Here is a 21818-nt window from a genome sequence, read left to right as displayed (position 1 = left end):
AAAAATGATGCCTCTATTGTTTCTGGAACTGCTTTTTTATAGATGGTTTTCATTACTTTATTTATCTGACAAGTAATAAGTGTTCCCCATTTGGCTCTTGAATCCTTTATTGCTCGTTTTGTTATCGGATCTTCCAATGAATTTATCCACTTTATTAATGATTTTTCAAGTTTGGATTGGTCTAATATTGGTTGTTCGTCGCTTGTTCTTTGTTGTAAATCATTTGAAATTTTATCTGAACACTGGGTTTTTATATTGATTTGTTGAGTGGTTTGACAAGTGAACAGTGTTGTAGTCGTGTTTGAGCATTTTTTAACAACACCAAATAAACACAAATCAAGTGGTTGTGATAAATGACTTCTATGAGGGACTATAAAATGCAATATTATGTTGTGCGATGCAAATAATGATTTTAATCTTTCATAAATATGTGCCGAACAATTATCTAATAAAATAACCGCTTTCACGTCACTGTTTAAACCAACTTCGGATATTCTCTTTAAAATGTAACCCAAAACGCGTTCAATCATCCAAGTTTGAAAAAAATATATTTGTTAATAAAACCACTCGGATTTGAATAAACTGTCAAATCTGTAAAACTCAATGATACTGAATTGCTAAAATGTTTGTTAGGAATCACCATTCCAGGAGTGACAAATTTACCGTCAGCTGATATGCAAGCTATTACAGTTGATCTTTTGCAATTTCTTGATATTCCAACTTTATGTACAACTTTGGTTTTGTCGGTAAACACTCTAACTTTTTTACTGTCGGAGTATTCATTGAAACCTATTTCGTCGATGTTAAAAACTAATTCGAAAGGTGTTCCATTGAAGTTTTCAGCAAATGTTATATAATTGTCTAACACATCTTGTGGTTTGCATTCAACCCTTTCCAGTTTGTCTGGATTAACAACAACAGTTGTTTTATTGTGGTATTTTGCAACGTGTTTTACAATTCCGTCAATTGTTATATTGAATGTTGGTTCAAATTGTTCGCAAATTGAATGAATGAAATATGGAGTTACTGCTTTTGAGTTTCTCTGACAATATTTAAACACTTCACTAATTGCTACATCCATTTCGAAAGTAAAATTTGTGTGTTTTTTGGTTCAATTGCATAATGTTTTAAGTGTGTGTAAATGGATCCTCCTGTTAATCCGAACAAAACACTCAATGTTGCCTCGCTTGTTTTGTAAGTATTGTATATCATCTGTATCTGATTTACTTCTGTTGTGTTCATGAAAACGTCGTCTTCCAATTGTAAATACAATTCTTCGGATTCTTTAATGTTTTTAGGGATGGTTGTTGTTTTTTTTCGTCAACATACTTTTTGATTTTGAAATATTTGAAATCATTTCAATTCGGCTTAAAGCGGGTTTTCGTTTGCTCTTTTGTATTGGTGTTTCAAAGTCGATTTCATAATTACCATCCATTATCTTACGTTTTATTTCATCAACAAATGTATCAGTGTTCATTAATAATTAATTTTAGTTTAAACTCATAATCAAAATAAAAAATCGAAATTTTATGTAAATTATTATCCGATCCAATAATAGCTGCAGAAGGTTGATTCTTTGCAGAAGTTTATTTCGTCTAGCTGTAATACAATGGATAATATAATAAGTCCAATGCCATTTTAATCCAACTATAAACGTTAATTTCTCTTCTATGTTTTTCTTTCATTTCAAAGTTTGGTGTGTCAAATGGTATAGAAAAAGAAATGCGCACAATATTGAGATTGTCAAACAGTTGCAAATAGGTATAATCACAGCTAATTTGAGTAATTAGTAGCAACAACAAATCACAATATGACATTTGACAATTAACATTTAACTCTTCAATTGCTAGATTAGGCTCAATACCTACAAAATAACCAATTTGTTCAATGTTTACTTGTTAATTGTTCACAACAAAGTATGCCTTGCTGTGTCGAACAAATTCTAGCAATTCATCAAATCATCCTTTTGAAAATGTATCCGGTCAAAGAAATACATCTTGTGTCGTTAGTTAAGTTTGTTTCACAGAGTGTTTGTTTCTCTCGTAATGGTATGGGAGATATTGGTGTTTTAATTACAGTAAAGTCGAACTGAACACTTTCCATTCTAAAAATGTGATTTAGATTCTTGGGTATAAGTGTTAGTCGTCAGCACTATATTAACAGCTTCTTGTCTCAAAGTTCTCAGTGAAACTGTTTGAGCATGCATTTCATTTCTTAACTGACGTTGGAGTGGTTGACTTTTTGACAGCTTTTTTGATGTGTTTGGTACTTTGCGATGGTCTTGGTGGATTTTTAATGGTTCTCTCTTGTGTGTCTTTATTTGTTTCCTCTCTGTTTTGGACATGACTTGTTGATCTAATGGAGTTAGACAAGGGTCCAATAAAAATGGTGAATAGTAGTGATCGTTGCTGTGCAGAGCTTAGTAGTGGTTGTACGGGGAGTGGTAGTTGCTTCGCATGTAGTTGCGGCTGTTGTCGTGTTTCAACAGTTGTTTCAAACAAGCCATGGTGGTTTTGTTGATTAATGTTTTCCATTGTGTTTTTAAAATTTTGAGACTTTTAATTCTGTTTTAGGTTTTTTCAGAAAAAAAATTAAATAAATAAAAATTTCTAACCCTGTTGGAAAAAATGAAGGTATTTTAAATCTGAATTCATTCAAACTTTTTATTGCTCGTTGCCACTGTTTTGATTGTGAATTTTTTAATAAAAGTTGTTGTACTTTAATATTTTTATTAAAATATTGTTTGAACGCTTAAATCTGGCACAAATGAATTTAGGAAACCCGCATCAGTTTTTTCTTTTTTCTTTTATTTTACAATCTTTTACTAAAAATACGTTTTTGCTTATTTATATATATATTTTCTGTTGTTTCAGAACAAAACTGTACCAATTACAGTAAAAAGCATCTATTTGTGGGTTTTATATTTGTGGCTTACGTCTATTTGTGGGTCAATGGACCAATCAAATGCAAAACCCACAAACAGATGCTTTTTACTGTATCATGTTCACACGTTGAAAGTTGCTTTTTGTTGTACTCTTAATGACACTAAAAACGACGATAAATTTACACACGATGTTGAGATAACCGATTCTGTATTATCTACAATTATTAATTCCTATTGTGATAATTGATTATTTTTCGTAATGACAATTACTATTTTTTATTAACTAACTTTTTAGTAAATTGTGTTTTGCTTTTTACGACAAAAATGGGGTTTTCCAATATGCCAGATTTAAGCTTACAAACAATATTATAGTATCATTTTATTAATAATATAATTATAATTTTATAGTTTGTTTGATAAACTATTATATAAAAAATATGATAATTTTTATTATAAAAATATACTAGAAGCACTCAGAGAAATATAGTAAAAATCCTGTTTACTTAGAGAAAAATAGACCACTTGCCAGAGTAGTCCTATTTCCAGCCAACTCTCAATTGTTATATATTATATTATATTAAAATATAGTTTAGTTCTAGAATTGTTTTAATAAAAAGAACCATAAAACCATATGAACTTCAAAAGGCAGGTACCATGTCCGACGCTGAAGTCCCGAAAGTCCGTTTAGTGTGTATTGGTGATTTTGGAGTTGGTAAAACTTCTTTTATAAAGCAGATGACGACGTCGACCTTTGAAGCGAGTTCCACACCCGAGCTTTCTGAGGTGACTGTATACCCCTATCAATTACACAAGACGCACGTTGAGTTAGACTTCATCGACTCTTTAGGAGTTGAAGAGACTGATCCCGAGAACCATTTTTACTATCAGAAGTGTCACGGTGCTTTTCTTCTCTTTGACTTACATTCAGAAAACTCGTTTAAACGGATCACACAGCTTTATCAAAGTGTCAAGAAGTACTCCGCTCAGTTCATGGTTTCCGTCTTAGTTGGGACCAAGAGTGACTTAGGCGCATCCATAAGTGATTCTCAAGTCACCGAGTTTTGTACCACAAACAAATTAAAGTACTTCCCACTTTCCTCCTTGAAACATGACGGGTTCGACGATTGTTTAAATTCTCTTGTTTTAAAAATATGGGAAGTCTATGTTGGTAAAGACAAAAAGCACTGTTCAGTCGTGTAAATCATTTCTATTCCATCAAGTCGATTTCTATTAATTCAGTTCATTAATAAACAAATTCCATTCTGATAGTAAATTTAATTAATAGTATATAGTATATAATGCAATGATAATTCTTCTAGTAAAAGTATTAATTTGTTTCTATTAAAAATCGTGTCAATCATTTTTATTCATTTGAGTTTCTTTCTCATTATTCAGTTCCTTAATAAACAAAATTTATTTTAATAGTAAATTTAATTAATACTATCTAGTTTCATCTCTCAAAATAGAATTTTTTTCTTTGCTACAGTAGTTAAACAAATCCTATTTTAATAGTAAATATAATTAATAGTATATAGTATACAATTTAATAATACTTGTAGTAAAAGTATTAGTTTGTTTCTATTAAAAGTCGAGTAATTCAATTTTATTAAGTTTCTTTCGAATAATACAGTTCTCAATAAACAAATTTTATTTTAATAGTAAATTTAATTAATATTATTTAGTATACGATGCAAAACTCCTTGTATTAAAAGTATTAGTATATTTCTAGTTTGTTTCTAGTTTTTCTCTTTTCTCGTCATCATCTTGTTCCACGTCGTCATCGTCACTTTCGTCTTGTTCACTTTCCTTTTCTTCAAGATCGTCATCGTCATCTTTTTCACCGTCTTGGTCGTCATCTTCCAAATCCTTTTCATTGACATTTTCTTCCACAAATTTTTTTCGAGCTTTTTGTAACACTTTTTCCAATTTCTTGTCGAAGCCGGAAGCTTTCAATTCCAAATCCAAAGTTCCCGTCTTTTCGATTTGATCCAAACGCGGGGCCTCTTCAATAGAAAATCCAAATTTCTTCCAAAAGAAGTTTTTAATGCAGCCGACGTCGCGAGCGAATAAATCGGAAGCTTCCGGGTTTGTAGTTGAGATCATTTGAGGGAAGTCGATCATCACAAGAGTCTCGTCATCTTTAAGGATCAAATTGAACTCATTCAAGTCGCAGTGGACAAGGCCGACTTCGGCCAAGTCTATAGCGAGTTGGATTCCGGTCTCAAGGACTTTCATTGGTTCTTCCAAGTGATTAACACGGGACAATAGAGTTCCGTTAATCTTCGACATAACAACGCAGTGTCTATTATAATCGATAGGGACGGGTACACTCATTCCTTTGGTATAAAGAGCTTTCATGAAGCAATATTCCTTTTGTGCTGAGATCTTAGACAAATAGAGCCAATTTGTAGTCATTTTGTCAGTATAGTCTCTTTTGCTTTTGACTTGTCTAAAAGAAGTCCTCCCAAGTCGATGGAATTTTAAAACGACTTCTTCCCCTTTTTGGTTTGTAGCGGTGTAGATGTCTGCTTCTTTCCCTACTCCTATCTTTTGCCCTATTGCAGTAATAATGTCCCGCTGTGATAATGCACGTAGGGCTAAATAATCATACCCTAAATATGTTAAACGATACCCATTGTAGGGGGTTATCGTATGCCACACTAAACTATTCTTGTGAAGATCTTTCATACAACGACTCACTAAGGAAGACGTCATCTTACTCAATTGAACTATCAATTCTAATGGTACTAACTCGTGATTCCGCATCCCCATTTCTATCGCCGTTAAGACGCGAAAATCACTCTTCGACATGTACCGAAAGAACAAGGGATCAAGCTTCACCATTTTTTATTCAACACTTTCAAAGTTCTTCATCAATTCTTTATTTGAACTCTTTTACTATTATTATACTAGTAAGTATTAATGTATTAGAAATGCATTTGTTTAGTATCAATATTATAGTTTGAATTCTATTCTTTGCTTCAAAAGTAAAGTAGGTTTCCTTGTGCTAAAGTTTTAACCATTATTGTATAGCTTTTTATTAATAATTATTGGTTCTTGCAAAAATCATAAAATTGTTTACTGATATCTTAGAATTCAAAGGAAAAACTCATCACATTACATAAAAGACCGAACAATTTTCAATTTCTGGGTTGTATAACAAAAATAACCATTAAACAACTATATCAAAACCATTAAATAACTATTAAAAATAACTATTAAAATAACTATTAAAATAACACCAGTGAAGAAAAATAACTTATTACAAAGGGGAGTAACCACTCGTGTATTGCATATAGTTCCTCAGCATTGGCGAGCGCTCTTGATACAAGAAGAATCTATGCTATTCGTCAGTTTTTTTCTTCCCCATCCGATTACTATACTTAATAGTAAAAATACCATCTTTTACACCTTTACTTGTTACTGACATATATACTATTTATAATATGATATTTCTAGTATATATACATATAGTAAAATTATAGTAAAATTATTATAAAAAAACGATAAGAACAAACTCGAGACAGACTCTCACACGATGGTCTATTTTTAGCGTCATACTCGAAACACAAGTCTACGAAGTCCACGAAGTCTACTGGGGCCTTAGTTTCGTCTCTCAAATACTGAGCTCCGAAAGCTGCTGTTTTGAACATACCTTTAATGACGCCGTGTTCCTTATAAGGTGGTTGTGACTCCATCAGTTCTTGAGCAACACACCCGACGCTCCACACGTCTACCTTCTCGTCATATGGTTGTTGTTTAATAACTTCCGGCGCCATATACGACTTACTCCCCGCGCGATTCTGTGGCATCGAACTCTTCCTCACGACCAATCCAAAGTCGATGATTTTAATACAAAAGCGGTCGTCCATCAAGATGTTTGCCGTTTTAATGTCGCGGTGGATGAATCCGCTCTTGTGGATGTAGTCCAACCCGCTGAGGGTTGACAATAAAATGTACGCGATATCAGGAAACCCTAGACAATTTCCGCGGGGCTTGATCATCGATTTTAAGGTGCCTGTGGAACAATATTCCATCCCAATGTACACTTTGTGCTCAAACATCCAACAGCCGGAGGTCTTAATGAGATTTTGATGGTTCCAGAGTTTCATGCGAGCGACTTCACTGCCGATTTTAGCGTACCGCTCGTCGACGGAATGTTTTAAAACTTTGAGAGCGATGGGAGTGTTGGTCTTGATGGAATAAGCACGAAAGACTTCACCAAAGCCACCTTTGCCAATTGATGTGAAACTTTTGAATAATAATTTGGGGTCCCGGCGCTCACAATATTGAGTTAAATCATCTTCAGGCATCGACTGCTGTGGTGGCGGTGCAGCTCGACGTGTTAATTCCTCTTCTTCTTTTTTCACTGCTTTTTGTGTGCCTTGTGTCACAACTTTCTTCTTTAAAACGGCACGAAGGATCTCACAGAGAACTGCAAATTTGTCACTGCACTCTTCGGGGTATAACTGATTCTTCACACATACATCCCGACACCCTTGCTGTAAATCAGCGAGTTTCCCTGAAAAGAAATCTTTCACACTATACACCGCAGGATGCCGCTCATATTGTAAACAAGTCATTAAAACATTATAAGTCTCAGTCATCGCCGCATCAGACTCAAAGTGTAATAAAATGCGCCGGATTAACGTCGTGATCTCTAAAATAGCACGCGGGTGACAGATCAACACTACTTTCTCATACATCGGACACATCGTTATTGGAATGTTAGATGTCTCGTTATACAATACAAACAACCCATTGAAGATGATCATCTCCCGCCGCGACCACGCATTCATCCCTCGCTTCTTACATAACACCGACGTCTTCTTATTCACATAATCTTGGAAATAATCCTCCTCGTAAAATTGCGTCGTCGGAACCGTCGAGATCGCTCGAAGAATCGTGAAGATCTGCACCGTGTCGTGCGGGCTCTGCGTGTGGATCGTATACACCTTCGAATTCTCGACTAAATCCGTCGTCACTAATTTAATCCGCCCCTCCTCTAAAGTCACATACGAAAACGATGAGTACAAAAGCTCCTCTAATGGCTCACCATGCCGAAGAAGATATAACTTCCGAATGTCAAAACGAAACCATAGAAGGCGATATTCAATCCGCTTGTTTTGACCGACGGCTACATCAAAGTACAACTGATTCAGCACTTTCCTTTGACTCGGGGGCGTCGTCTCCAGCTGCTCTATCTTCCGAAGTGACTCGTAGTCTAAGACGCGTGGCTGCGGCTTCATTCAGGTATTTTTGAAGTTTCGTGTTCGTCGTGAGATTAGTATAATTATTGGTTAAATTATAGTTTGTTAATGGTTTTGAAAAGGTTTTCAAAACATGGATATGGTTTTGTATAATTCGTATTACTATAATGTAAAAGTTCTTTAATTTCAAGAAAATATAATTCTCGTAACTATAAAATTACAATACAATAAATAAGTTATGATTAAAATAAATATAGTATAAAAATTTGTTATGTGTTGGTTATTACATATCACTCAATTCAAAGTACATTGGTTGGATTGTTTGCTTAGTTGAAATGCCCTTCATCCAATCTTCTTTGATAAATCATAGAGACGTTCAGCTTGGTCTTCAAATCGTGGAAAACCATGTAGTCTCCATAAACCTGCCAATCCCAATACATGTTCCCCCCAAATTTCTCTGGTGTGTAAAGTCTGACTTTTTTCTTACTTTCAATAGCAAATTTGTAAAGCCAATGCCCGAAGCCGGGGTCCTCCAAAGACGACGGCGCAAAGCAGTGGTAATGTTCCCAAGTTCCCATAAACTCAACTATGTCTCTTGAGAACATAGAGAAGAAGCCAAGTGGGAAGTAGAAGTACTTTGGGATATTCACAGCAAGTCTGTCGAAGTACTTGTGCTTGGGATCTCTGAATGGAGAATGATTCAAGAACACTCCAATCGACGTTCTTTTTGGTTCAATCGACATCAAGAAATCTGACAATAAGTCCGGTGTTACCATAACTTGATCATCAATTCGGGTGTAGAAGTTGTAACCTTTGAAGACATCCAACGCCATCAAATAAGCGTTTATGTTCTTGAGTTGTAATGTAAACCAACTCTCTTTCAGTTCGGGCATGTCAATGAAGTAGATGTCTCCAAAAGTGTTATTTTGTCGTATTATTTCGTCCATCTTCCCGCTCTGCTCCACAGTGGACTTGACCATGATGAAGGCACACTTGTACCCAAATTTCTTTTGATGATCCTTTTTACACCACGTTTCACGTGTCTTGTTGACATGGTCCATCTTCGATGGTACGGTGTGTATCAGTGCCATCCATATCTTGTCTGGATAGACTTGTGAAGCATTGTGTTCTGGCTGTGGGTACTTCCAGTTGACCTTTGCGTAAAAGGAATCTTTAGTCATGATTGGATAGCTTTCATCAACCGAGAAGTTCTTCCCATAGAACGATTTCACATACATTCTGTCCGTCTCGTCGAAGTAAAGACTGTAAACGCTCGCTATTAGTAGAGACAGCAAGACGAACATTGTTGTTTCTGTTCAAAATTTCACGCCTTTTATTCTCTCTCCTCACTTTCCGTTCCACAAAAGCAATCTTCTTTAAAATGATATATTATTTTTTATAGTTTCCATACTCAATTGTTGGTAGTATTTCATTTTTTTGATTAAAACAAAACGTAGACTATCTCATCATTTATCGTATTATTTTTAATGATATATTTATGAAATTTTAATAATACACAATTTATTATTTCCAAATTGATAATTTTTATTTATTTAATTTTTAATTTATATCAAAAATTAAACCATTAATTTAGTATTAATGGCTTAAGTTTGATACAGATTAAAACAGTTTCACCAAAAAATAATTTGTATTCTAATAAGCTATAAATATAATCACCTGATATAGTACATTGTTTCAATTATTTCCCAATAGAACCTTATTAAATTAGAAATAAACCAAACAATCACCAAGAAGTGGTTTAGATTCAATCTTTTCCATTTTGTTTTCTCTTTTTCGTTGTTTGATCCAATTTTTGACATATCTATAGTAAATGATTTGTGATATGATGACGACGGAAAGAGGTATAACAAAACACGACCCGACAACATAAGCGGCCTGTGCCTCATAAAAAGTTGGATCTCCCAAATCAATGCCACTTGTAAATATCGATATTGAGTAAAACACATTAGCGATGGTCGACATTAAAAATAGCAATATAGATAACCCCTCCACATCCTTCTTTCTATAGATATGCACAGCCTGTGGAAATCGACCGAAGAAGTATAACAGTCCCGACACCCACGCACTTACATCCCCAATAATTCGCTCGGTCAGTCCCGAATCCTTCACCCCACATATCGGTAAATTATTGCTTGAATTTGTTGAATTGTTTTCCGATAAAATATCTTGGCCAAATACCGATACAGTGACAATTAAAACGACAATTAAGAAATTGGTGTTGTTTGCGTAAGTGTCGTTTTGAGTTTCGACGTTTTCAATTTGAATTTCTGGTGAATTTTTGTTATTTTGGTCAAAACCATCGATTTCATCGTCTTTCTTCATTGTATTAGAAGAACTATTAGAATTACTATTAAAACGAGTGGGAGAAGGAGGGTCAGATAAATTCAGATATTTGTCTTTGGAATATTTCTTGCGACAGATGAGAAGGTACCAAGCATATTGAGATAACATAACTATATCTATTAATACAAAATAGATTGATGTAAGTAATTGGACTTGAGTTTGATTAGTAAATATACAACCTATCAAATTTGTTAAATCTCCCCCAAGCCACATCACTAAAAACGTGATTGACAAACTTTCGGGTTTTTTAGATTTGAACGTTTGATAGATTTGCGGAAATTGCGCAAACATCCAAAACATTATGTTGATCAATCCACATATATATGAAAAAACATCAACCCCGTCATAAAAACAATTGTGTGTGTAATCTTGAAAAAAACTAATCGCTTCGGCTCCGTTGACGGGAGGACAATAACATGACATGTTTCAACACCTCTACTTTCTTCGTTCCGCCATTTTTATTCTTCCATTCTAATTATTTTATTATAGTTAATTTTATTATTGTGGTTATAGTTGTTTATGATTGGCAAATCTTTTTAAGGGTTATTTGAAGGATTGAAAAAAAGGATTTCGATCATTCGTTTTTTTCTGCGTGTTTTAAAATATTTTCCTTTTTTCAAAAAGGACAACATTTATTAAATAGAATTTAATAGTGAATTAATATTTTTATTAACAATTACAACTTAAGTAAAATTAATTATATTTTTACTATATAATAGTATCTTAAAATAATAGTTATATATTTCATTAGTAAATAATATTTAAAAATTAATTATAATAATATAATAAATTAACTATAAAAATAATTAAAACCATGAAACAATTTATTTAAATTAATTTTATAAATAACAATAACAAATGTCGCATTTATTTATACGAGAACCTTTTTTTCCTTTGTAAGTCACACTCTTGCACTGTTCAAAACAGTTATCTCCACAAGAAGTTAGAGTACTGGGGATATCAAGAACAAGAGAACTACACCCACTAAAACAATAGCTTTGTATATTAATAATACTGTTTGGTATAATACATGTACTTAGACTTGTACAATTATTAAAGGCACTTTCCCCAAGTCGACTTACGAATTCTGGAATCAGAACGGACTCTAATTTTTCACAAAAATAGAAACAACAATTTGGAACTTCTTTTAAACAAAGAGGAAGTGTGATTGTTCTCAATGAAGTACATTCCCTAAAACATCCATTTCCAAGTAAAGACAGACTACTTGGGAGAGTTATATTAACAAGGGAATGACATTTGTTAAAACACATCTTCCCGATTTCTTTGACACTTCCAATGGTAACGGCTGTCAAAGAATAACACCCATAAAATGCACTATCACCCACTCTCAGTAAGCACTCGGCTATTTCGACGTTCTTAAGAGCTTCACAAAACTTAAAACAGCAATTTCCAATGAACCCAATTTTAGAAGGAAATGTGACGCTCTGCAAAGACGTGCAATAAATGAACACACAACTCGCTAAATTAGAAATTTGCTGAGGGAGACATATGCACTTCAATTTGCAACAATTAGAAAAACAGTTGTCGTTAATTCGAGACACAGAAAGGGGGAGACTGATCGATTCAAGACTACAACACCCGTGGAACACATGTGCCCCAATATGTTGTAAATTATTTGGAAGTGTAATTGCCGTTAAATTCTGACACGAATAAAAAGCGAATTCCTCAATGGCAGTTACCCTCTTAGGAATTTGTATAGTAATTATATCAGATTCACTAAAACACGCAACTCCAACTCTTTTGACGACATTTGGTATGATCGTCCCATATTTCCGTCTGTCTGTATTCGTATAACTAACATTTCTAAAAATAACATTTGAATTATTAGATTGGTGGAAGTTAGAAAGGGCATAACTCACCTCACACCACACACAAATTTGGAAGAAGTCCACTCGATCAGATAAACACGTATTGAGTGGGGGTTCAATATCAAAAATGACATTTCCAAAAGTCTCCTCTTTAGGACTACAAATGTTTAATGTCTCGATGTGGGAAAAGAACTTTAAAGTCTTGGTGTCGACAGGGACCGGGTTGTAATGGAACTTCTGCAAATTACCTTCAAACTTTTTACACACAAACTCAAGTGAAATGAAGTCCTTGACTGTTAAAAAGTGTTGTGAGACTACCATCATATGATAACCGTCTAATTTGCTCATTTTATGAAATTCGTTTGGATTTAAAGTCCACACCAATTCTTTTATAATTGTGATTTTATTTTTAAATCAAAGCATTTCGCAATGTTTTTCATTTATTTTTAATTATACTTATATCTTAGGGAATTCTAATGACAGGTGTTAATATTATTCCGGCAATAACAATAATTGAAAATATATAGTTTTTGTAATTAATATAATAAGTAGTTTAATAATTCGTTTAATTAACTATTGAATTAATAAACGAAACTATATATAAAGTAAAATAAATGAAGTATAGAAAAAATAAGAAATAAAAAAACTCTATTATTTATATTATTAATATAATTATTAATATAATTATTAATATAATTATTATACTTAGTGTTTAATTAAAATGCTAAATTGTTTTTTTAGAAATGTTCAAAAAGATAAATCTGGAATATCGAATGAATGGATTGGGAGTTAAACCATATTTTTATTTTAACCATCTCTCGCTCTCGGACCAGATGAGAAAGGAAAAGGACACTATTACATTAAAGGAGCTTTTTAACACGCCAGTTTGTTGTATACGTGACGCGAATTATTAATCTAGAATCTGATTTGAAGGGAGAGTTGTATGCATGTTTCTTGACAACTTTTGTGTTTGATATTGGCTGGCTTCTGAGAGAAGTGCCCATTTTAAAAACCGTTCAAGTACAATTTGTCCACGACGGCAGTCTGAGTGAAGACGAGGAAAGACTGATTCACAACTTGGATTTCCAGTGTATAAAGGTATCACCCTTTCGCGGGTGTCATCACGTCAAAATTATGGTTATGCTATATGAAGGTGGGTTGCGGTTTGTGCTGTCCACTGGCAATCTTCTCGAACAAGATTACGAAATAAAGACGAATGGAATATATGTTCGAGACTTCAAGCCAAAAAGCAACTCTTTTTCGAAGATGAATGACATTGGCGAGCACTTTCTTACAACCATGAGGTACTATCTCAACTCAATCAACACTGACATCGGCTATTTAGATGACTTTGACTTCTCCACCATCGACGCTTGGCTTCTTCTTTCAGTCCCAGGAAAGTTTCATGGTGACATGGCCTCGGAGGTTGGTCTTGGTCAACTTTCTTCTCTTTTGAAAAGTTTTTCTTTTGGTTCCCAGAAAGACCAAAAAACACAAGAAGAGCACAAAACTTCTGCCCTTATAAATCCTGTTGTTCCGACAAAACAATCTCAAAAAACCTCAACCTCTCAAAAAGGTCTCAAATCTCCCGAGATTGAATGTGCAGAACAAGCAGTCATCATTTCACAATCTTCCTCTCTGGGGTATTTAAGCTCAAATTTTACAGAGAAATTTAAATCAAGTTTTGTGCCAAATGTGCACCACATCCAACTCAAGACACTCTGGCCGACAGAGGACTTTGTGCGCGTCTCAGCAACGGGCTACGCTGGTGGTCAATCCTTATTCCTCACACAGCAGAATGTAAAGTCTGGTGTTGCGCTGTATAGGTATGAGCCGCGCTTCCCACGGCACTATATCCAGCCCCACATCAAGACATACTTAGTAAAGGTTGGCGATACGTTTAGGTGTGGTGTTCTGACTTCCGCAAATATGAGTGCGGCAGCGTGGGGTAAGCCGATGAGTTACGGAATTGATATTTCAAATTTTGAAATGGGACTTCTCTTTGTTGAAAATTTTGATGTGAATAGATTCAAAATTCCATTTGACTCAAACGATCTGAAGGCGTATGGCCCGGATGACAGGCCGTGGATAGTTGATGTTGACCATAGTGTTATGGACTCGGAGGGATATATAATGAAGGATGGCAATTTAGTTGCTGTGTAAGTGTTACTATAATCTATAGTTTAAATATAATTATTTCACATTTTGTTCTTTACGAACTTAATAAAATGTTTTGGAACTTTAAATTTGAAAAAAATGTCTGCAGAGATTACAACACGTTTAACGAAGAATCAAGAAACAGTTGATGAGATACAAAGCGAGATCGACGATATCACAAAACGAATGGACGATTTGGACGCAAACATCAAATATGTGACGGACTATTATTACCCACCAGAGGACCAACAATATGTCCAACAAACCCAGCAATAGTTTTATGTGTTTTCATCTAAAAAAGGGAATTTTCATTCATCTCATTTATAATTTTTCAGTGATCATTTTAAAGTTAAAATAAGTTTTTATACTAATATTTTAATAATTAAATATAGTTTAAAACATCTTACTTAGTTATTTTTATACAAAGAAAATTGTTCAATTAAACAGCTTAATTTGTTGGACATTTTGAACAATTTCAAACAATTAGATCAAGCAAAACACCGATTTTGATGGTACTGTTTTTTCTCAATCTGCCACGATGAAAAAAGAAACTCAAAAAGCTCAAGAGGAAACATGTCTCTTGATCATCAACTGAGTGACTCATCACCACAAGCCGGTGATTACATCTTTGACATTGTAGTAGAGAAGGGACGTAATCTACCCAAAGCTGATGTAGCTCAGCGTATTGATGGGTTTGTTGTCCTTTCATTTTCTGTGAGTCAAAAATGCAAAAAGAATGGCGGTGAACTCTCAGATGAAGAGGACCAAAAGAAGACTTATGTAATGAGCACAAGACAAAGGTCTTGTCAAACTAAAGCCATTCTCAATACTTATAACCCCGTCTGGGACTCCCGCTTCCTTTTACACCACTTAGCCACCGGAGATATCACTATCGAGTTGTTCGATTGGGACCGAGTCAGCGCAAATGATTTCATTGGTGACAAAAAGGTGAATGTCGTCGACTTGGCGTCCGGTTTTATTAACTTTCCAGTCCCTTTAGACTTGCAAGAGGAGTATCTGGAGCAACGCGTCGACAACCAACAACCCACGGAAATCTACTTCTCCTTCGGGAAGATCTTAACCTTCGACTATGTCGTCAAAACAGTCGAAGAAGACACTAAGAAGTTTGCGGGGATCATTGATCGACCTAAAAACCGCACTACAATGAAGCCCATGAAAGGCCCTCTTCTGCAAGATCATTCCGACAATCACAAAATGAAAGGTGACAAGATTGCCAAGATTGAAAAGATCGAAAAGGCGGAGAAAGTGGAAAAAAAAGAGAAACCTGAGAAATCCGAAAAAACTGACGAAGAAAAAACGAAAGACGAAAAAATTGAAGCCGAGATTGCCGAAGAAGATGAGAATGAGTTTTACATTCATCACAAAGAGAAAGAGATTGTGCGCTCCTTAAAAAGTGTTGGAATAGAAGGGGCGTATTTTGGGATTAAATATAATGAGAACAACACTGTTGACTTTACTGTGATGTCTCGAGACAAGAATTGTGTTTTATACATATCGAGTGAGGAAGGCTTTAATAAAAAGTTCTTAGTGACGGTCACCCGTGACGACGAGTATTTTTCAGTTCTTGGGAAGAAAGTGAAGTACTCGTTTGTGATGGCGAAAGTTCCGCTGTGTAACCCCCTCTCATTCTTCTCGCTAAGGAAGTTGAAAGAGGCGGAAGTTCTGACTTTGGATCAAATAACGACGAAACGTGGGTGGAAAGGGAAGATGTCATATTATCAAGCCACGTTGACATTACAAGACAGTTTCTTTATTGATATGGATGAACGCATTTTGATGAATGAAAAGGACTTTATATTGGGGGTTAAAGATCATGTGAAAACGTCCGAATTAGTTATTTACCCAAAACAGAGTTCAAAGATTTGGATGGGGCTCTTCGACCATCAAACACCAAATGAAATTTTAATGTTCGATAAAAATAGAAAGTTCGACGAAATTGAAGATACAATCACTTCAAAAATTTTTGTCCAAAAGGAATTCCCTGTTATTCATAAGGACGTCACTCTCAGACTCTTCGATGAAGACCCGTCTTTTGAAAGCATCTTTTTGGTCGATTTAATCCCTTTCTTGGTCTAATTCATTTTTCTATTTGTTAATAGTTCGGTATTTCAAATATATTTTATTAGAGTTGTATAGTTATTGTTTTATCATTTTGTTGTTTGTGCTGTTTTAGTTTAAAATAAGTAAGTTTAACTATTCTATTTTAGTTTATTTTTTTTTTTGAATTATCAAAAGAGTTAAATTATAATTGATTTATAATAAATAATTTTTCATTAAAAATATTTTGATAATTTTATAATAAAAATATAATACAAATTTTTTTAATTAAAAATGGTTTTAATTTTATTTATTATAATAAAAAAAAACCGTATTAATTGTTTTAATATAAATTTATTATTAATTAAACCCAGTTGTTTTCAACTAAATATTGTATTATAATTTAATATATATATTATTAATCTAAATTGATTTTTGATTTTTTTTCTAATTACCTCTATTATATAATGAATAGTAATTTACCATTAAGTAATACCAACTGACAAATAAACTAGAACATAATTATATTTTAATTAGAGTCATTACTGATGCACACTATTCTATTTTAAGAAGGAAAAATGAAAAATAAGAAATATGAAAACACTAAGTAAAGGAAAAAAGGAAGAAGAATGGGGAGCGACTTTGTTCCTCATCATACCGAATATGTTCGATACAAAGTGATAGCGGTGACAATACTGACTTTTATCTTTGCACTCACGCTCTCCCTTTTTGTAGCTCAGAATGTTTTCTTGGGGATTGACACAATGTACGTAGCAATGGTCTTCTATATCTTGTGCTATATTCCACCAATCAGTCTCACAATATGGTCCTATTACAGAACAGTCTTCACAGACGTCTGGTTGCCAAATGACATTGACACACAACAAGGGTTTAGGAAGTGCAAGAGGTGTCATCACAACAAGCCGGAGAGGACTCATCATTGCAGTCAGTGTAAGGCTTGTGTCTTAAAAATGGACCATCACTGCCCATGGTTTGTTTTATAGTACTTTTACTATTAACTTCATAGTAATTGTTTTATAGTACTTTTACTATTAAAGTCATAGTAAATGATTTATAGTACTTTTACTATAAAAGTCACGTTTCTAGTAACTGATTGATACGTAGGCTGGGGACCTGTGTCGGGTATAGAAATCACAAGTTCTTTGTCCTCTTTTTGGTGTACGCATTCATCACAAGTCTCATCGTCATGATTTTCTCGGCTTCTTTTGCTATCAATTTCTTCGTCAGAAATAACTCCTTCGACCTCAGAAGTGTCCCAGACATCTTCCAATTTTTCGTCGGGACCATTTTCATCTTCTCGTCGGGGTCGATGCTCTGCGTGCAAGTACCAATCGTCTTAACAAACACTACTACGATAGACAGAGATTCATTCTATATCTGTAGTACTCAGGCATCCAGGCAGGCAAATCAATACGACTTGGGAACCGCCAACAACATTAAAATGTTTTTTGGAAAGAATTTCTTGAAGGCTATTGTCCCAATTTTCTCAACAGAGGGAGACGGTATGCACTGGACTAAAAACACCGAGTACGTCCAAATCGACGAGGAACAAAACGAGTAAAGGCGATTGCACAATAGATTTTTGTTTAGTTTCGTTACTATATATATAGTTTCATTGTGTCTCATACTATACATCATTCTTTTATTAATAATAAAACTAATAATTATAAATTAAATTTCAATAATGCAATTGAGTGCTGTTATTACTTAATCTGGCCAATTTAATGAGACCATTATAGGCTATGTTGTTCTTAAAACTGTCTCTCCAATAACACTAAGTTATGGGTTCCTTGAAATATCAATGAGATACACGGCTTTAAAAATGATAGCAAATAATAAAACGATAATACAACCATATCCGGCTTCCACAGGTATAATCCCACCCGATTACTTATTGCTAGGGTTGACTGATATTAATACTAAAACTATAGATTGTATAGAATTAATTGGTGCAAAGAGTCGACTTGAAAAAGAGTACACTCCTGGGGTTTACACATTTCCTTTTTCATTTAAAGTCCCCCTCGACATTCCACCGTCGTCTTTGTATAATGAAGAAGATCCAAAAATTGATTTTTGTTATGGAGTTACACCTTTCTTTGTTGATAAGAAGAAATTTTTTAAAGGTGATCTTACGCTTTTTCCAGTCGTATTTAATTTGCCAGTTATTAAAAGATCTTATTTACAGAAATTCAGAATTCTTTTATAATGGGGAAGTCCGTGGTGACTCTTCTAATGCCAAAAAAGGAATATCATATAGGGGAAGACATTACTTTTCATATAAAAATCGAGTCAAGAAGTTCACAAGAGAATCAAGATTACACAGTTTCGTTAATACAAATGTATAACACATATTACCTTTATTACAGAAATGTTATTCAAACAGTAGAAATCAGTGGCGCACAACGAATAAGTGAGAATGAAATAATTTTTCATCAAGATATTACTCTCCCACCCAGTTTAAATAGAATGGATATGAATGTGACGTATTTCATAGTAATTAGAATGGTACAAAATACTCAAAAGAAGACGAAAGACAATATAGAAAGCCTTTATAGTATTAATATATTATCTAATATCCCTGACGAGGCACAAATTGAAAACCATCAAAAGAAAAGTCCAATTCATTTTGTAGACGAAAAATATAACTTCCCCGAACCTCCTCGGAATTTTTTGTGATGGTGGCTTAGAGAAAGTGGTGATAGACTTAAACGGACATAAAGAAGTGTTGTTGTACCACATCAATCGAGTCGTTTTGGATACCAACAAACAGAACGTTTATATCAAATATCCACTTCTAGAGTCCGAGACATTGCCAAGTGGCTGTGTGTTTGGGGTATATCGAGGTAAACGATATATAGTAGATTATATCAACAAGAAAGCAAATTGGGACTTAGAAGAAGAAGAGAGCTTGGAAGTCACACAAGCAGCTCTAAGTGGTTGCGCGAGTCCAATTTTAACAGTCGAAGTTGTCAAGTCTGTTGGATTGTGTGTGAAAGACTTTGAAACGCCGTCGACTGTCTATTGCGCAGTTGTTAATGAAAGTGGGAAATTGGTGAAGTCAAAGGAAGTCAAAAACGTCGACCAAGTCTACGAGAATGCTCGTTTTGTTATTCCATTACACCTCAAAAGAAAGAATGTTGTTGTTTACTTTTATCATAAAAGATTTTTAATAAGTGACGTGTTTCTTGGATGCGTGGAGTTTGATTTGACACATCTGAAGTTTGGGAGGAATATAGAGACGTGGTTCTATTTGAAAGGCGGAGATGATGGAAACTCAATTGTTTCCGGAAAAGCACTTATTCGAGTGTGTTATGATAGCAAAGAGAAAAAAGATGGATGGAATGTGGTCGGCGAATTGTTTAGAGAAAATTTTGATTATTCACTCGCACATAATAGAGAAATGGAAAAAGCTATGGAGGCACAAAACACTTTAAGACAAAAACTTTTTGCAACACCAATTTATGAAAAAATAGGCAAGGAGTATTTCCCTGTCAATTACGACTAAAGGGGTGGAAAAAAACCGTTTCAGAAAAAAATTCCTGTTGATAATTTAATGGTAAAATGATAATATGATTATGGTTTTTTGTATAGTTTATTTTTTTTCCTTTTCCTCGATTTGATTCAAAAAACAGGGTTTACAAAAGTCTCTTGTTTTGATGTTTGTAAAGACATGCACCACACCTGCACTAGCCCATATAACAATTTCAAAAACAAAAAACATAATAATTGTTAAAGGGGTGGAAAAAACTCATTATTTTTTAAATGATATTTCTTTAACACTTAAAAGGTACAGATAGAGTATTTAATGGGTGCCAAAAAATTAGAGGATTGATTGATGTAAAAATACGGGTTTTAATTTTTTGTTTTTTATTTGTTTTTTTTTCTTGATAATAATTGATATGAAAATGTATGCCAAACCCATTTCATGTCTTAAAATAATTCTGGCACCCCATAAATACTCGATCTGTATACAAAATGCGTTTTTGGGAAATGATGTTCAAAAATAACAAAACAATTCAAAAATATAATGTTTTATAAAAATTTAAATAAAATAATTAAAAACCTATAAAATTAAACTAGTCTTAGCTTAAAAAATTGAATGGCGGTTGAAGTATACCCTTGCAGACATTTTTTTTTGCCGAGCCTTGTGTTTTTTGAAAGCTTTTTGTCCCAAAAGTACACTTTAAAAAAGTTTTTTAAGTATCCCGTTTTTTGTCAACGAAACAGGCCTTTGTTAAATCTAAAAAAAAAATAAAAGAAAAAAAAATATTTTTAAATTAAAAGTCGCTAACCTATATTTATAAATTAAATACAACTAAATTTACTTATAAAAAAGATAAAATAATCAATATTAAAACTATTTTAAAATCATAAAATAATTATTTAAAATAACTAAAAAAAATAAAAAATAAAATAAAAAATGATGAATAACCAAGGTTATTTTGTGAGAAAAAAACAAAAAGCTAAAAGTAAATATTTATTTTACCACAAAAAACAAACTTGAGATTAAAATAAAACTCAAAAAATCTTACATTTACATGAGAACCACAGCTTTACTTTTTCTACACACGTTTTCTTTTTGTATCAATCAAGAAGAGAATATACACACAAATCACCCACCACTCAAACGAACAATAAAGGAAGGAACAAAAAATAATAAAAAGAAAACAATAAGAAATATCAAATCAACTCAATACACAGAGGAAGTATCTATACAACAAATTACAACAAATTAACTGATATTACAAACAGTACAAAGTGATGGTAATTAATTGACACAACAGTCTTTAACTAAATTTCAAAATAACAGCCAACCAACACACATTGCACAAAGTCAAAAGAGTGTCAATTTAATTCCACAGACATTTCACACACAACAATCATTTCAACGCCAGAATATTCAAAACACTCATAACATTGACGCTGATAATTTGATACACAATTCATAGTACAAAAACAACATGCCAAACAACTGAACATCCTCAACCACTTTTGACCATGGTTGAAACTCAGAAACAACCATCACGTAACAACACTTTAATAGCATCACAAAGATCATTAATTGTCAATGAGGAAGAATTTGAAAAATAATATGCGGGAGACACACCAACAAGACAGAGTCGTCGAAGTGAAAATGAAATTGATTATAACGCAGAAATAACAATAAAATCCACATTCCCAACAAAACCCACTTTTAATGAAAAATGTTTAAATTATCCAATAAAAATGTTATTAAAACTTACATCATCAACAATTTTTTGATTTAACAGGATTAACAAATGATGAATTTGACGA

At 33.6% G+C, this 21818-nt stretch overlaps 10 protein-coding genes across 10 annotated transcripts; 5 read left to right on the top strand and 5 right to left on the bottom strand.

The window, feature by feature from the left end:
• Positions 1 to 3538: 3538 nt before the first annotated feature.
• Positions 3539 to 4084, top strand: EIN_341200 (GTP-binding nuclear protein Ran, putative; the record flags this gene model as incomplete). The annotated part of the gene is made up of 1 exon (XM_004261475.1): positions 3539 to 4084. The coding sequence occupies one exon, from the start codon at positions 3539 to 3541 to the stop codon at positions 4082 to 4084; it is 546 nt and encodes a 181-aa protein (XP_004261523.1).
• A 525-nt stretch (positions 4085 to 4609) lies between these two features.
• EIN_341190 (serine/threonine protein kinase RIO2, putative) lies at positions 4610 to 5728 on the bottom strand (the record flags this gene model as incomplete). Its single annotated transcript, XM_004261474.1, has 1 exon — positions 4610 to 5728. One exon carries the CDS (start codon positions 5726 to 5728, stop codon positions 4610 to 4612), a length of 1119 nt encoding a protein of 372 aa, XP_004261522.1.
• A 635-nt stretch (positions 5729 to 6363) lies between these two features.
• On the bottom strand, positions 6364 to 8133 carry EIN_341180 (serine/threonine protein kinase, putative; the record flags this gene model as incomplete). The annotated part of the gene is made up of 1 exon (XM_004261473.1): positions 6364 to 8133. One exon carries the CDS (start codon positions 8131 to 8133, stop codon positions 6364 to 6366), a length of 1770 nt encoding a protein of 589 aa, XP_004261521.1.
• A 287-nt stretch (positions 8134 to 8420) lies between these two features.
• EIN_341170 (beta-1,3-N-acetylglucosaminyltransferase, putative) lies at positions 8421 to 9398 on the bottom strand (the record flags this gene model as incomplete). The annotated part of the gene is made up of 1 exon (XM_004261472.1): positions 8421 to 9398. One exon carries the CDS (start codon positions 9396 to 9398, stop codon positions 8421 to 8423), a length of 978 nt encoding a protein of 325 aa, XP_004261520.1.
• Positions 9399 to 9679: 281 nt separating this feature from the next.
• EIN_341160 (hypothetical protein) lies at positions 9680 to 10881 on the bottom strand (the record flags this gene model as incomplete). The annotated part of the gene is made up of 2 exons (XM_004261471.1): positions 9680 to 9771; positions 9837 to 10881. 2 exons carry the CDS (start codon positions 10879 to 10881, stop codon positions 9680 to 9682), a joined length of 1137 nt encoding a protein of 378 aa, XP_004261519.1.
• A 416-nt stretch (positions 10882 to 11297) lies between these two features.
• On the bottom strand, positions 11298 to 12635 carry EIN_341150 (hypothetical protein; the record flags this gene model as incomplete). Its single annotated transcript, XM_004261470.1, has 1 exon — positions 11298 to 12635. The coding sequence occupies one exon, from the start codon at positions 12633 to 12635 to the stop codon at positions 11298 to 11300; it is 1338 nt and encodes a 445-aa protein (XP_004261518.1).
• A 425-nt stretch (positions 12636 to 13060) lies between these two features.
• EIN_341140 (tyrosyl-DNA phosphodiesterase, putative) lies at positions 13061 to 14450 on the top strand (the record flags this gene model as incomplete). Its single annotated transcript, XM_004261469.1, has 2 exons — positions 13061 to 13171; positions 13221 to 14450. The coding sequence occupies 2 exons, from the start codon at positions 13061 to 13063 to the stop codon at positions 14448 to 14450; spliced, it is 1341 nt and encodes a 446-aa protein (XP_004261517.1).
• A 567-nt stretch (positions 14451 to 15017) lies between these two features.
• On the top strand, positions 15018 to 16541 carry EIN_341130 (hypothetical protein; the record flags this gene model as incomplete). The annotated part of the gene is made up of 1 exon (XM_004261468.1): positions 15018 to 16541. One exon carries the CDS (start codon positions 15018 to 15020, stop codon positions 16539 to 16541), a length of 1524 nt encoding a protein of 507 aa, XP_004261516.1.
• A 590-nt stretch (positions 16542 to 17131) lies between these two features.
• Positions 17132 to 18084, top strand: EIN_341120 (zinc finger protein DHHC domain containing protein, putative; the record flags this gene model as incomplete). Its single annotated transcript, XM_004261467.1, has 2 exons — positions 17132 to 17493; positions 17628 to 18084. The coding sequence occupies 2 exons, from the start codon at positions 17132 to 17134 to the stop codon at positions 18082 to 18084; spliced, it is 819 nt and encodes a 272-aa protein (XP_004261515.1).
• A 644-nt stretch (positions 18085 to 18728) lies between these two features.
• Positions 18729 to 20028, top strand: EIN_341110 (hypothetical protein; the record flags this gene model as incomplete). The annotated part of the gene is made up of 2 exons (XM_004261466.1): positions 18729 to 18933; positions 19217 to 20028. The coding sequence occupies 2 exons, from the start codon at positions 18729 to 18731 to the stop codon at positions 20026 to 20028; spliced, it is 1017 nt and encodes a 338-aa protein (XP_004261514.1).
• Between the last annotated feature and the right edge of the window lie 1790 nt (positions 20029 to 21818).

This window comes from Entamoeba invadens, assembly GCF_000330505.1.
Source record: "Entamoeba invadens IP1 unplaced genomic scaffold scaff_1105074726325, whole genome shotgun sequence".
Lineage (NCBI taxonomy): Eukaryota > Evosea > Mastigamoebida > Endamoebidae > Entamoeba > Entamoeba invadens.
The sequence above is the reverse complement of the archived record's forward strand: the minus strand, read 5'-3'. Positions and strand labels throughout refer to the sequence as shown.